Source organism: Rhododendron vialii, chromosome 5a (genome assembly GCF_030253575.1).
Source record: "Rhododendron vialii isolate Sample 1 chromosome 5a, ASM3025357v1".
Taxonomy (NCBI): Eukaryota; Viridiplantae; Streptophyta; class Magnoliopsida; order Ericales; family Ericaceae; genus Rhododendron; species Rhododendron vialii.
In genome coordinates, this window is record NC_080561.1 from 37,220,225 (window position 1) to 37,236,453 (window position 16,229).

A 16,229-nucleotide genomic window follows, 5' to 3' on the forward strand; every position below is an offset into this window, starting at 1 on the left:
AATTATTTTTTAAAAAATAAAGACTTTTTTTCGTTTGCAGAATGGGCTCTAAGTCTTTCAATGGAAAGCGCTAACCGGTATATTCTTTTTTTGGTCAAGCGGAAAATACTAATCCGTATATTCATTCACATGGTTTATTATACACACACCATTGCTCTCTCTCTCTCTCTCTCTCAGAGCTAGTTGATTCGTCCACTGGCCTGTTGGAACCTGGAATAATTTTCAAAACGGATATCCATCCCCTTTTCTCTAGGAAGTTACCTTATTAAGGTATACGTAGGAAACAAAAACACTTGAGTGTGACAATAATGGTAACCAACAGCAGCCACTCGGCAGCACTCAGAGCAACACTAACATGGACCCCAAAATCGCTACCGGTGCTCCGCCAGATCCTGACCGACAAACCGGATATTCTGACGCGAAAAGAAGCACAAGGCAACACCATACTCCATTTCTTGGCGGCAGGTGGAAACGCCACCGCCTTCAGAGAAATGTTCGAGGGTGGCTTACTGACGAGGAGCAACGGGAGCGGTGGGGGAGAGCTGAGGACGTGGAACTCGAGAGGGGACACGGTGCTCCACGAGGCAGCCAGGTTTGGCAGGGTCAATGTTGTGGAGATTATTATGGAGAGGGAGAGAGAGTTGGTTTCGGAGCGCAATGCAATGGGAGGGACGCCGCTTTACTCGGCTGCTGCGAATGGAGAGCGGGAGGTGTTCAACCTTCTCAAACTGGCCGCTGCTCGTGAGGAGCTGCTGAGGAGAGATGACGGCTGCACTATTCTTCATGCTGCTATCATGGGAGAACATTACAGTACCTTTGTTCTCTCTCTCTCTCTCTCTCTCTCTCTCTCTCTCTCTCTCTCTCTCTCTCTCTCCAACTAGGTCTGATTAAAATTGCGGTTAATCTTTTGAACCTGCAGGTCTGGCTATGGAGATTGTTGAATCATTTCCTAATCTTGCCGGAGCACATGATAAAAATGGAAACACTGCACTGAATATGTTGGCCAGCAAACCCGTTTCCTTTAAAAGTGGGTCATCCTATTGGCTTAGGAATCTTGGAAGTATGTCCTCCATTCCCCTACAGTTCCTTTTGTGTCTCGTCTACCTTTGTAAGTCTTCTTCTTTTCTTTTCTTTTCTTTTCTTTTTTTCCTAATCGACAAAAGAAGTATATAAGGGTACATCGAGGGTAGGGGTGCTAATCGAGCTAAACAAGCCAAGCACGGTATTACTCAAGGTTAGCTTGACTTCTTATTACATACTAGTACTTGCTCGTGCCTACGGCACTACTCACTCCGATTGGAATTGAAATACTCTTTAAATCTTGATAGTGGCTCAAAACATTATTTCAATTTTTAGGTAGCTACAAATTGCTGAAAATTAACCTCTCTTTTTTTGAACGGCGAAGTTTTTTTTTTTTTATTGATATGTAGTAAGCGAATACGCAAACAGTGTAGTGAAGAAATTAGCAATTCATGAAATTATGCAGAACGCTGTTCAAAAGGTGGAAAAAAAAAACCTCACAAAGTCTCTACAGCTCTACAAAATAGAAAAGAGCATTTAACAAACACGTGGTGGGCAACAGAAAATACCTCTCCAGATTTTGGAGGAAATGTATACAAAATAGAAGAGAACATTTTAACAAATACATGGTGAGCAACAAAAAATACCTCTCCCGATTTGATTTCTCCTGAGAGATTTGACTGTCGAGGAGGAGTGGACGGTCCCAGTACTCGGCAGTCCAAGGGGGGAGCCCCTTCCCCAAAGACAGTCAACCCATAGGGGAGGAAAGGTCTCGTAGAAAGGAAGCAAGGAGAATTGCTTTCCCCCTTTTTTGTTTTCACACACACACACACAGAGAGAGAGAGAGAGAGAGAGAGAGAGAGAGCTGTGAAATTTGAATTCTGATTTTTTTTTCCTCTTAGACAACAGATATCATTTATGTAATATGATGGGTAAATGTGGATACTTTCATAAAATGTGAAAAAATGCATCTCAACCCTTGGATCAAACAAATCTGAACCGTTGCAACAACTTGTCCTCACACCCTTCTGTTTTATAATAGAGATGTTCAAACTTGGCTTGAGCTAAAAACTTTTTGAGGTTAATTGTTCAAGCTCAACTCGAGCTTGAAATTTTGTGTTAATGATAAACTTGGCTTGACTTGTGGAATGTGCAAGTCAATCTCAAACTTTCAAGTATGAGCTTAAAATAATTTTAAGCTCTCAAGTTAGACTCCTTAAGTTTGAAAATGAAATGGGCTAATTTAAAGCAATAAATAAGAACTAGCATCATTAATGTATGCCAAAAAAATTCATAAACATAAAATTCAATTACTAGCTACATTCATTAAATTAAAAACCCTCAAACTCTTAAATTTCCATATCTCACATATGATATTTCCTATTTGGATGCAATAGTATCGTAAAACTAAAGAAAATATACATATGAAAGGCTAACGCAGATCTCGTATTTTGGACATTTATTAAATCTATACCTATATCTGTAATATTTGTGGAATGATCTCTTTGTTCACGAGCTTGGCTATTGAGCCAAACGCTCATATGCTCAAGCTTGACTTGAATTCATACGCAAATAAAAAAACTTGATGGAGTTCGTCTTATATTTTCTTTAAACGAGTTTGAAGAAGTAAAAAGTCGAGCCGAAGTCAAGTTGTTTGGTTTGTTTAGCAGCCCTAGTCGAGGAAAACAAAAAGAAGAAAACCAACACACACTAGCTTCATGATATTTATACATTGCCACCATAGTATTTGTCTGTAACCTATTCAATTAAATTCAGGGGAGGCCAGTAGGAGCGGTGGCCCCTACAAGGCCAAAAAAAATTGTACTATTATGTTAGAAAACAAAAAATTTTCCTATAAAAGTATGTAGACTCGCCCTTATTTAATATTTTGGGAAAAAAAGTCAAACAATATTAACTTTTGCAATATAAGGATACCAACATTAATTTTTAAAGGCTAAGGGTTAAAACATAACAAAACATTAAATTTAAGGGTTAACATTATGAATATTTAATTAATAAACTCACAAGTTAATTTTTATCCCACAAAAATCCCCAATTGTTAAAAGAGTTTCACACATTTTCTTCTCTCTGCCCTAAAATCTCCATGGATCACTAGACCTCTCTTTCTCAGCACAAAAATTCCCAACAGTTAAGAGTTGAAGGCAGCTTCAAGAAAATAGAAACAAAAGAGATTTTGAAAATCCTAAGTAATGTTGGTAGGTATATTTTTGTCCAATTGTTATTCTAGACTTCTAGTTCTAGTCATGCGATAAGTGATAACTGTCGACTGTTATATTAATTTTCAATGTTGCTAGTTTTTGGTAATGACATTGTTTAGAAAATCAATGCTAATGGTAAAGGCTGATTGCATGTTTTGAAGAGTACGTATGTGATCATGTGATTAAATTAGTATTTTTGCGGGCCTGTTAGAAGTATAATGATTAATTAGTACTTTTAATGATGTGAAAGAGCGTCGAGTGCAATTGAATATATCTCGTTTTCGTAGATAGCTGAGGTAATTCGTCACTAGTTTTGCAATCTATTAATTTATGAAAAGCATAACTAAGTGTATATGTAGCATTGCTATTTTGCACTTTTTTATTTTTACTGTTACTATTTACGTAATTATACATGTATATTTTAATTTTTTGTCCCACATACATGGTCACCTCCGTGTAGTTAAATTCGGGCTCCGTCCTGAATTTCAAGTATCATGCGGTGACTATAATTGTTTTCCAATTTCAATGGTGTCCTTAATTGTTACATATCATTTTCTTTATAGTTGTGTCTTAGAATATATTTGTATTTATAGTTGATCATATGTAACCAACGATTTATTTGTTGTATCTTTGGCAGGCATTCCAATGTGGATAAATGATTCTAAACTTACTGGAGATGTAGAGGATCCCCAGAGGAATAAACCTTTAATCTGCCAATTAAAAGGCTCTTTCGTCGAAAACATTATCTCAGGTTTGACTTATTTGTGTGCTTTCCAAAACTGTTTTTTAAAAATTGTTCAAATTTGTCACCACAATTTTGTTTCATGGCCGTTGGATCTTCCGAATTTTCCCTTCCTCTTTCATTTTCCCTCCACAAAACCATGAACAAATTAAACAGTGTCAAAATCCTTTGTGGAGGGAAAGGGATAGCGAAAACTTGAATGATCTAACTGTGTTGTACAGTTGGATCCGTCAAGGTTTTATTTTTCCTACACAAATCCGTGAGGGCGGCAGCGAATTTGGCAGCCTTGTCGAGTGAGCAGCGGCTGAGGAGTGACGGCATAGAGGGCGGCGTTGGGGCCAAGGGTTATAGATCTTGATAGTTTTCGGGCTACATCGGCGCAACCCAGGATTCCGAATCGGATGGAGTGTCGGTCCTTTCGGATGTCATGGTTCTTGATCTGTCGTGGAGGGTACAAGCAAAAGCTGCATGAATTATTAACCAAGGGTAAATCAAGTTGGCGGAGACAGGAGGGAAATCCAACCAAGGGTTGGATAAAACAAAACACCTATTGGACCGAGGCCCAAACACCTTAGGGGCGAAGCCCAAAACCCTATGGACCTAAAATGTCTAGATCATACAAATAAGCTCAAAGAAACACCAAACTACCTATAAGCAGAGATCAAACCAAGATAGTGCTTGACGATTTCCTAGACCTAAAATTAAGGGTTGCCCCAAGCGTAGGGCGGAGACTGACATAGCACAATATCCAGTAAGTCCGAAATCGAATCCACAGAGACAATGATGTGTATTGACTAAAAATTAGGATTGTTACTGATTAAACTGGCTCTTAGGTAGCCACCCCTTGACAATTGATTGAGATTAACTAAAACCTAGGAAATTAATTATCCTTTTCAAATAATTAAAAAGAAGATACGGTTGTAGGGTTCATAGCACTCGCAACCGGCCGGACTCATCTGCTCTAATCAGTGTTCTTAAAAACGTTTAATTTTAGATTGAAAAAGATACCCGCAAGATGAGAAACCTTAGGGTCGCCGTTTACCAATGCGCAGCGGAGAATGAGTTTTGGACCCTCATTTCCCTGTTCACATGGACTCCGACAATGCCCGGGTTTGTCCAACGAATGTTCTTTAGTAACCTAAAATTGCATTTTCTTTATTGTTTGAAAAACATGAGTAGAACGTGTCCGACTTGGCCACGGTGTGTAAATCACCCCGCGATCCTACCTATACAACTACTCACTCATCATTATACAATAAACAAAAAAAATCCTAGATTGAAACATGCTTCTAATACGCGAGATGAAAAATAAATAAGAAATATCAACTAATCAAATATCAGCAAATAACTTTTATAAAAAATTGAAATTAAAATAAGCTATCGGAGTGCAAATAATTGCACAAAGCTTCAAATAATTGAAACGAACAAAACTCGGAAGAAAACTAATATTCGGAACTTCCATCATAATAAAACCTGTTGAAAAATAAATATATGCTGCTGCCCCGTTATTTGTCCGTGGCCTCGTGCTGCCGCAAAAAGAAAAACCTCGTCCAAAATCAACTGAAGTCAATCCATATATAAAAGGCCTAATATAGTGAGGATTTTTTATAATGCCTTAATTAATTACTTGAATGGTTCCTTAGGCTTCATGAAATAACAAACCAATAATCCTTCTTAAAACACTTTGCATTTAGATCTCAAGTTTCTTGTATCGTCCGCTTTAATTCAAAATCTCGAACAACGAGTTTAAACAACCTATAAACAATAAAAGAATAAAATAAATATCAATTAACAAAAATAAATGACTAACAAATATAGTTTGGAGGGCCAAAATATGTACTCTCTCCGTCTCAAATTGTTTGTCTGGTCTGCAAAACGAGTACTCAAAAATAATGCACTTCTTTTAAGAAAAAATTCAAACTTTTTCATAAATTAAAAGAACTCATCGATATCTAGTGAATTGTTGAAAAAATTTTGATTTTTTCTTAAAAAAATTGTATTATTTTACGTCCTCGTTTTGCGGATCGGACTAACATTATGGGATGGAGGGAGTATATTTTGGCACTTGTCACACCTCCCAACTTACACTTTGCTAATCCTCGAGCAAAGAAAATTATAAAGATTAATTCTAATTACGCCACTTTCGTAGGACTCACGACTGCACTTAGCCCATGCAACAAGCCTTTAAAAACCCTTAGGCGATCCCTGGAGGACGAGTGGAGTCTCGTGAAGGTTTACAGCAATGATCACCCACAAACATTGTGAATTCTTTTCACAGGAAATTCAAAAACCTGTAATACAGCTCAATGATATTTCAAGTAAATAATATGAAGTCATCGCAAAGAGATAACGGATATAAACAGTTCTAGATACTATCAAATCATAAAAATGAGTCATGGCACCTATGCTCAGCGTGTGTGAACATGGGCTTTGGTCACAAGTGAAAAATAACTAAAAGTTTTCTCTGGACTGAGTCTTGACTTCAAATCTCACCGTGTCTGCACTCAACAAATAAAATCACTAGAAAAAAGGTGCATATTATATACTCTCAATATGTGCGACAGGAGGTTATGTAAATGAAAGCAAAATTATTCCGCACATAATGACACAAAAAGTATGCTCTATAAAGTGGACACACGATCTCATGAAAAGGAATATCAAGTGTTGAAAACTCTCTCTATCCATCAATCCACAACACATTGCCCCTAAGATCAAATAGGACTTCAATTCCAGTGATAATGTTAGGTAAGGAAAAGTATTTCAATGTTAGGGTAAAACATTCAAGTGTCCGAAAATAGGCTAACAACAATTCACATAGGGCAAATATAACGATGCGTGCCCTCTTTTTTTCTTTAATATTTTCCTTCTTTTCAACTCCACCACATCTCTCTTTCCTACCTTTAACACAATCTCATATTAAGAACATGTATTTCTCCCTTCCACAATAATTAGTATCTTCCTTTTTTGCTTTTTTTTCATCTTTTTTTTTTTGATTTCTTTTTTTATGGAAAAGATTACCAATCATTAAAACTCAATTTTCACTATATTTACTCTCTTTCTTCTGAAAAATATATCTCCATACAATTATCTAAGTCTTCTCAAGATACAATATAGATAGAGGAGCTCAACAAGAAAATGGTATCATGCGAGAGGTTCAAATGGGCTCACAAGAGATAAATGTATGAAGAAATAAACGAACTGGCTCAAAATAGTAAAGATGGCCTGCAATCCTCTCCAATGAGCAATACAACCACGCAACTTTTCAAACCCAAGAGATAAGTAGGCAATTCAAAACATTTCCAGCACTCGACGACAAAAATAATGAGATCAACAACGAATTTGCTCTTTTGTGACAATAAGAATTTATTTGACACCACTCCAAGAAAAAGTAAGGCTCTAAACTCACATGGGACATAAGTCTCCACTAAGCTAGCCATCGAGAATAATCAAGTAACAGCTCATAAGCGACCAAAGCCCAAACAAATGTGAAGTGCAAATGTGCTAAAAATAAATGTCATGACAACTTCTTCACGACAATCTAGAAAAAAAACTACAATGCCACCCCAAATATAATCAAACAATGACTATCACATCTACAACTCAATCAATGAAGAGTCAATCACAACTGCTTTCAGGTCTCGTGCAAAAAAAATTTCACTATTTTTTTTTAAAGTTCAAATAGAAAAGTGAACAAAGTGATCCCTCCCTCCAACTTGAACTATTCAATATCCGCATTAAAAGTATGAAAACAAATAATAATAATAATAATAATAAAGATAGGATATAAACGTAAAAGAGAGGAGATATATCACCTCAAAAAAGATGAGCTAAGTAGAGTAAACTATATAGAGATGGAGACCCCCCAATTTAGATTGAACAACCTGCAAAATGTTAGCCTTCAAGACAGCAAGAAAAATAACAAAAATAAATAAACAAGGCAAAAAATAAAAGAAAAACAAAAAATCAACTACTTTCTTCATGCGAAAGACATGGGTACTACTTTTCTCCTTATTTTTCAAGCGAGAAACGGGTTACTATACCCGACCCAAAAAAAAAAATTCTATACAAGTAGCCAAACGCAAGTACCGAACATTTATCATGCCAACGGGAGCTAAGACAATGAACATAGCATTTCATTCTACACATTTTATCAAGATTTGAACTCGGTCATGCCACAAGATAAGATACTTCGAGTAGCGCATTTATGGAATTCGTTTTAGATATTTAAGTACCACCAAGTGTACAGCCCAAACTAGATCAATTTTCAAATTTTTGACAAAATTTATAAGATAAGGATGATAAACTAAATTAAATTCATCAACACCAAGAAAATCTATCAGTTCCACATTTAAAAACTCTTGTGAAGGTCGAGACTCAGTAGGAGGGGTGGCATCATCTTGAGCCAAAAGTATTTGATTATTCAATGTAACTATTGGTAATGACTCCTCAAAAGGTATATAGCCTTCACTAATGACAAGGGGCTATATTTCCTCTTTTTCCCTCGTATCAGAATTGGTATTCTCAGAATTTTTAGTCAACTCACAAAATTGAAACTTTTGGGCTAATTCATCGAGGTAATCAGTGTTTTTATCCAAAAATTCATCAGTGGACCTAAAATCCACTTGGCATCGCTTAGGATTTAAACTACGTCAAAAGATAACCAAAAGACTGGCAAGTTCACAATTAAAACTCGACCAAGAGAATACGAAATTTTTAAATCGCTCCCAATACTGCGACAAAGACTCATCATCTTGTTGATATCTGATAGTTCTTATAAAAGCATATGAGTCTCATATGAGGGGTTGAAAGTTTTGAAAAATTGTATTACAATCTCACTCCATGTCAATTTTGGACTCAAAAAATTAAACCAATCTTGAGCACTACCACGCAAAGATGCTGTGAATACATGTAAAAGAGCCACTTCATTACTAGCAAAAACTTCCTCAAGGTTATGAACATGCGCAAAAGAATTTTCTAAGGCCAAACTATAAAATATAGGAAATGATACTGAACAATCAAATTGGTTTGCATAACCTCCATACCTCCTTGCAAAATGGGCCATTTTTTTCCTTTTCAAAGATAAAAATAATAATAAAATAAAAATAAAACAAATAAAAAATAACTACCCGAATTCTTAACACACGTTTCCGTCCCCGACAACGGCGCCAAAAATACTTGACGTTTCCTAAACCTAAAATTAAGGGTTGCCCCAAGCTTAAGGCAGAGATCGACGTAGCACAATATCCGGTAAGTCTGGAGTTGAATTCTCAGAGACAGTGATGTTTATTGACTAAAAACTCAGGTTGTTACTGATTAAACTGTTTCTTAGGTAGCCACCCCTTAACAATTGATTGAGATTAACTAAAACCTGGGAAATTAATTATCCTTTTCAAATAATTAAAAAGAAGGTACGGTCGTAGGGTTTATAGCACTCGCAACCGGCCCGGACTCATCTTCTCCGATCGGTGTTCTTAAAAACGTTCAATTTTAAATTGAAAAAGATACACCGCAAGATGCGAAACATTAGGGTCGCCATTTACCCATGCGCAACGAAAAATGAGTTTTAGACCCTCATTCTCCCGTTCACATAGGCTCCGACGATACCCGAGTTCGTCCAACCAATGTTCTTTAGTAACCTAAAATTGCATTTTCTTTATTGTTTGAAAAACAGGAGCAAAATCACCCCACGACCCTACTTATACAATTACTCACTCATCATTAAGTAATAAACAAAAGAAACTCTAGATTGAAACATGCTTGTAATACGCGAGATGAAAAATAAATAAGAAATATCAACTAATCAAATATCAACGAATAACTTTTATAAAGAACTGAAATTAAAACGATTTATCGGAGTGCAAATAATTAAACAAAACTTCAAATAAAATTGAACGGAACAAAACTCAAAAGAAAACTAAACAATATTCGAAACTTCCATCGTAATAAAACCTGTTGAAAAATAAATATATGCCGTTGCCCCGCTCTTCGTCAGTAGCCTCGTGCTGCCGCAAAAAAAATCTCGTCCAAAATCAACTCAAGTCAATCTATATATAAAAGGCCTAATATAGTGAGGGTTTTTTTTAATACCTTAATTAATTACTTGAAAGGTTCCTTAGGCTTCATGAAATGACAAACCAATAATCCTTCTTTAAACACTTTGTATTTAGATCCTAAGTTTCTTGTATCTTCCGCTTTAATCCAAAATCTCGAACAACGAGTTCGAAAAACCTATAAACAACAAAATAACAAAATAAATATCAATTAACAAATATAAATGACTAACAAATATAGTTTGAAGGGCCAAGATATATATATTTTGGCACTTATCAAATACCCAACACAAACGTTCCAAAGGAGGCCCAAACCTAACCTTAACCAGCCAAAACAGACCACCCCTGCAACCAACCGCCACCGGCCAACTTCCCAGGTGCCCCGTACCCCACCAGAGAAGACCCATCAAGATCGGACACCATCAGACGCCAGCCAACCACCCATGCCACCAAGAGCCCCCATGCGCAACCGGACCCCACTAGTGACCACCGAGACACCATCGATTCAGCTCTCACAAACGGCCTGAGAAAACCGACCACAGTGGTACCAAACACATAACGATTGACTCTTAGGTGTCGTTTCGGGTGTTGTCTTGATGTTTAGGCTTGGGTGTGTCCCTTTTGGGTTTAGCTTTGGGTTTTGGGTGTTTTCTTTGTTGGTTTCTTGCCAACTTTGGTGTGTTATCGTTTTCCTTTGGGGTCCTTGTTGGCTTGTGATTGTTGGAGTTGTTGTTTCCCCTTGTGAGTTTTCTCTTGCTCCAGCTTGAAGCTGTCTAGGTTCCTTTTAATCTTTGTAATTTGTTTCCAAAGATTAATAAATTTTTTGCCTTTCAAAAAAAAAAAAAATCAGCTTAAAACTGCGGGCTAGCCAAACGGGGCCTAAAATTAAGGATTTGTCTGTTTTATTCCTTTTCATTTGGTTTTCTATTGTTTAGTGGTGCCTTGGCTAAAAGGAGTTCACGAAGTAAAGAAAAAGCATGCATGTGCCCTGGACCTAGCCAAAAGGTTGATTGCAAAAGAAGAAGATTGGAGCCATTACACCAACTCATGTGGAAGGTATAATCATGACAACGATAATTATCGGCCCATTATTACTACTGAAACGAGAAGAAACCCGCTTCTTCAAGCGGCAGAGAACAGCATTCAAGAGCTGGTGGAAGAGATCCTCGGGAAATTCCCCGAGGCTGCCTACTGCGTCGATAGCCACGGGAAGAACATATTTCACATAGCAGTGGAGAAGAAAGACGAGAGAATGTACTGGTTCTTGAAGAAGAACGTTGCTAGAAAGGAAGGGATGATGGCAGCTCTTGATCATGGTAGAAACTCCATTTTGCACTTTGCAGCCAAACCCGGTGCTAATCCTAGAGTTCTCCTTGGAAGCTTGAACAGGATGGCGCGGGATGTATATTGGTTCAAGGTATGAACCCTTGAACTAATTTCTTCAGTACTCACACTACATTATAAATTACATAGAACCCAAACCCGAAAATTTTTTCTACCGATAAGTTCTAATTTGGTAAGGGTATATACATCGAGAAGCAAAAAAGAAAAGACCAAAGCACTGGATATTGATACATGAAGAAAAGTGAAAGGCCAAACAAAAAAAAACATCATCAATCCAACAAAAAATTGGATGCAAATTACGTTAATTATAAGCCTAGGATTACACATATAAAATGAGCGAACTATATTGACAAATGAAGACAAACTGCCCTTAGCAGCAGAGGATACTCTGCCTATAAAAGGCACAAAAAGTTGGCATCCATAGGCATGCAAATGACTGGCATGTGAAAGAATACCCTAGTGAGTGAATATGTTGAATGTCTTGACACTTGACTAGGAGCAGCAGCAAAACCAAATCCGCATGCAACAAGACAAGGCCGGTCCCTGGGCTAAAGTCAGAGGTACGGCCACTTTAGACCTCCAAAATTAAAAAAAATGAGGCCCCACATAATATAGTAAAAGCAATCTTAGAAATCAATGCCTTTGGAGGTGACTTTTATATACATTGCTACTTCGAAAGTGGGCAGTATAGTATAGTACTACGGACTACTACATTTACGTTTTCTTAAAAAGTTAGAATTCTTTAAAGGGACGAATAACGAAACAATTAATACATAAGCGAGATTGTAAGCCTTTACGATATTCTAATGTATATTCATGCAGCTTGTATATTATGATTCCCCTCCTCATCTCCCGTGGTACCCAAACTCCGACGGGAAGACGGCAACCGAGCTGTTCGAAGATACCCACTCTGGCCTACGAAAAGATGCCGAGGAAGCCCTGAAATCAATGAACGGCAGCCTGCTCCTCGTCTCCGCTCTCATCGGCACCGTCAACTACGCGGCAGTTTTCACTCTCCCCGGAGGCTACAACTCCGGCAGAGACAGCCGGGATTCCAGCCGCCCGGCCCTGTATGGTACGGGCAAAGAGCGAGACCTGCTCCTTTTCTTGTGGTTCACTGGCGTTGCCCTGTATGCCGCCTTTTTATCGCTGGTGGAGATGGTCGTGATACAGCTGTCCAAGTTCGCGAGCAGCGACTTCTTCACTGCATTGCCCTCCAGGTACTTACATCGCCGCTTATTCCATTTCGCGTTTGTTCTGTTGATTAGCCTCTGGTTAGCTCATGTTCTTTTTCCTCTGGCTTATTCTTGCTAGATAGTATTCCCTTTCATTTCCATCTAATATATACTATATTATTTTTGCTGATAAAAAAAAAGGTACATCGTTGCTATAACAGCGTTGTACGTCTCTGTCCTCTTCACGATTTTGGCGTGCTTTGAAGCCTACTACATCATCGACTTACGCATCAACGTATATGTCTTCCTGGGGCCGGCCCTCACAGTGGCAACCATTGTTTTCGTAGACGCCGTGTACCTGATTCTGTGTCGCCTGTGTCTTGCGTTGTGCTGCTCACTTTCGCATCGAAGCCACATGTTTGAGGCAATCATCGTTAAGCATAGTATTGAGGAAGCTAAGCTGTACGAGACTACGAGTAGGTGAGGCTGCGGACCGATCAACCTATTCTGTTCAACCATTTTTTTTCTTTTAAATCTGTGATTTTTTTTATTAATCTTTGAAGTGAATATTTGATCAACTATTATCACACAATCCTATATAGCAAATCGATTTCCTTGTTAGTTGATGTCGTGCCAACAATCTTCTTCTTCTTACTCGATCTTCTATGCATGTGGGCAAAGTTCACTTAGATCTCTCCATGGTTTGGCTCATGTGCAATTACACTCCCTCTAATTACACCCTCTCTGGTTCACTTTGTTTCATATGCACCCCTTGTGGTTTGTAAAAACTTGCCCCTAATTACCGGAAAAAATGCTTCCACTGTTGACAGAAATGACTAAAAAGGTCCAATACGCCCTCATTTTCTTCTTTGAATATTCTTCTTCCCAAAATCTAAACAATCCATCCCTTCTTGAAAAAATAAAAAATATGGATCCAAACTGTTCGTATGGTAGAGCTAGCTTGACGAATACTACATTCATATCAAAATTCAAGTTGATCAAAAAATGAAAACCTCATAGTCGAATAGAATTGATTATGAAGTAAATTTCTAAATTTAACTTTACCGTGCATTTTACTAATACATTGGTGAGGTACCTCCGTTACCATGAAAAGTGAGTTTTTACACCGACAGTTCTTTCTACAGTTGGTGTAAAACCCATTTTTCCTCCAAATCAATTATCTCGTGCCATGTCATCAATCTCATATATGTGGCGCGATATGGTTGGTTTGGAGGAAAAGTGAACTTTTACTCAGGCGGAGAAAAGAATTTATAATCTATATAAGGATTATTGTGTAATGAAATGTTAGTTTTTCTTTGCCGGAAAAGGATGGAGTATAAATAAATTAAACTTAACAACATCATAGACCTATGTTGGATAATTGGGATACTTTTTGTTTTCCTATGCTGGAAAAAATATCGAAAGCCCTCGGGCATTAAACTGCACCGCGGTGAAAAAGCGTCGTCTTCAGGAGAAATTTTCAGGTGCAAATTGGGTATGACGTGGTCGTACTTAGCGCCCATCCGAGCCGTCCAAATGTATTTCGGACGGCCGAAATCTGAGCACGTTCTCTCCTACTCAACTGACCACTCTCTCTCTCCTCTTTTTCTCTACTCAGATTTGGGCTGTCTAAAACACGTTTGGACGGTCTTGAATGCGTTGTTGGGTACTACGTGTACAATAGTCACTACTGGACAACGAAATGGATTTTGAAATTTATTAACATTCTCTAAAAAAAGGTATTGTTGATAATCCCGTAGGTACTGACACCATTAAAAGGACACCCAATAATTTATTGGGTACTGTTCAAAGTATTCGAAATATGGGAAAGAAATACCATTTAGGTAATATTTCCAAGGCGGTTGCAAATTGATCTGCTGGTTCACCAATCATTGATAGTTCCGAAACTGCTAAACCTACTTTACATGCAATAGTATCTAGAATGACTACCCTATTTGCATCCAAAAATTTCTCCGTGTTCACAATTGTTTGTGTCTTGTCACGGGAGGGCGAGGGGTTGTGGGGGCAGTTCTTGGGTGTATTTGTGGTAGTTTCGAATGATTCTGATGTCTAAAATTGCTCAAATAAAGTTCAGATTTGCCAAATAACACGGAAAATGGAAAGCATATTTAAGGACGGGATTCAAGAACTAAAGCCGTCCGTCCTGAACAAATAGGAGGCACGGGCGCCCACATGTCGCAAATAAGCTGAAACTCGAAAGGATAGAGCAGGGCCACAGGTCGCACATAAGCTATTAAGCTGTGATCGAGATATGCTGAAACTCAAATGGATAGAGCAGATAGTTAAGCTCCCTTTGTCAAGTATTCGTCCAGGAGTATTCGTCCAGGGCTGGCCAAAGAATTTTGGAGGCCTAAGGACAACCCCAATATGAGGCCCTCAATAATTATTTAGATCAGATATTGCAGAGCAAAAAAAAATTATTTAGATCAAATATAACTAACTATATAGAATAATTTTTAAAATGAATTAGAGAAAATCGAATGGATAGAATTAGGCCAATATGGGGACAAAATATGGTACAAATTAACTTGCTTCTTCTTTTCTTTTCTTTTTTGGGTACTTCGGAATATGGTACAAACTTGCTAAATTTAAGTTTAAAAATTGCTAAACACGTGTTCACACAACTACAAAATATACTTACAAAGATGATTCGGAAAATATTCTTGTTTCATAACTCATAAAAAAAAATGTAAACTTATTAAACTCAGAGGATTTCGAAATGAAAAGGAGAAGGCACCTGGAGCTTAGGCGCATGTACGTAGGGGTACTTCAATAAAAACAGTTCAATAACTTCAATCCAAAAAGCTACAACTTTTAAACTATGTTCGTTTTGAAATTTTGGATTTTGGGTAATGAGAGTACAAATAATTAAGAAAAAATTTATTAGAGACCGCGCGTAAAAAGAAAAGGTTGAGACTTGAGTCCCAAAACGAACATGATCTCCAGGACTTTAACACTCGACCAAGCACAAACCTGCATGTACAAGCTTCCACCATGCCAGTTTGACACTTGGTGAACAATACTAACTTTTTAATAATAGTAGTAAACCAGATATTGTTTTGCGCCCCGAATTTAGGCTGTCTTTTTTTGTTTTTGTGCAAAAAAACTCAAACCGATAACAAAAATAAAAATAAAAATATCTATAGTCGCAAGACCAGCAAGCCAATGGATTTGATTCGTTATTGGACCACCACCATCGCCGTCTTTCTTCTTCAGAGAACCATCTCCACCTCCACTGTCGGAATCTGACTCGGCACCTCAATGATGAAGAGAAAGCTGAGAGAATAACACAAAAAAACTCTTAGATTTGAGATATGAGAGAGAAAACCTCACTGCAAATGAGGAGTTATTGAAATCGAGAAAAGTCATAACTTTGGAGAAATAAAAACACGCATCAAGGGGAAATCCGTTCCTCTCCCTCTGTAGTGTAAGGGTGGTGAAAACTCTATGGGGGAGAGACGTGAAGGAAGAAAGAGCCGGCTAGGATGGAGGGGAAGGAAAAGAGGTGGCTAGGGTTTTTTTAAAGAGAGGGAGAGTTTTTTTTTTAACAAAAAAATTCATGAATCTTTAAAATTGTTACAAAAACCAATATAGCAAGGAGAACGACATTAAATTCTTAACAAAGCTAAGAAAAATCTTATACCCAGTTTAAGACCCA

The 16,229-nt window shown here is 37.7% G+C and overlaps 1 protein-coding gene across 1 annotated transcript; it reads left to right on the forward strand.

Annotated features, from left to right (window-relative positions):
* The first annotated feature begins 300 nt into the window (after positions 1–300).
* LOC131326356 (uncharacterized) lies at positions 301–13,051 on the forward strand. The gene is made up of 6 exons (XM_058359112.1): positions 301–810; positions 920–1,108; positions 3,877–3,990; positions 10,967–11,448; positions 12,198–12,595; positions 12,752–13,051. Exons 1-6 carry the CDS (start codon positions 309–311, stop codon positions 13,032–13,034), a joined length of 1,968 nt encoding a protein of 655 aa, XP_058215095.1. The 5' UTR covers positions 301–308; the 3' UTR covers positions 13,035–13,051.
* Positions 13,052–16,229: the final 3,178 nt, after the last annotated feature.

Coding starts and splice junctions, on each gene's coding strand:
- LOC131326356 (XM_058359112.1), top strand. CDS start 309: ATGGTAACCAACAGCAGCCACTCGGCAGCACTCAGAGCAACACTAACA. Junction 11,449..12,197: donor GGGATGTATATTGGTTCAAG/GTATGAACCCTT, acceptor ATATTCATGCAG/CTTGTATATTATGATTCCCC. Junction 12,596..12,751: donor TTCACTGCATTGCCCTCCAG/GTACTTACATCG, acceptor ATAAAAAAAAAG/GTACATCGTTGCTATAACAG.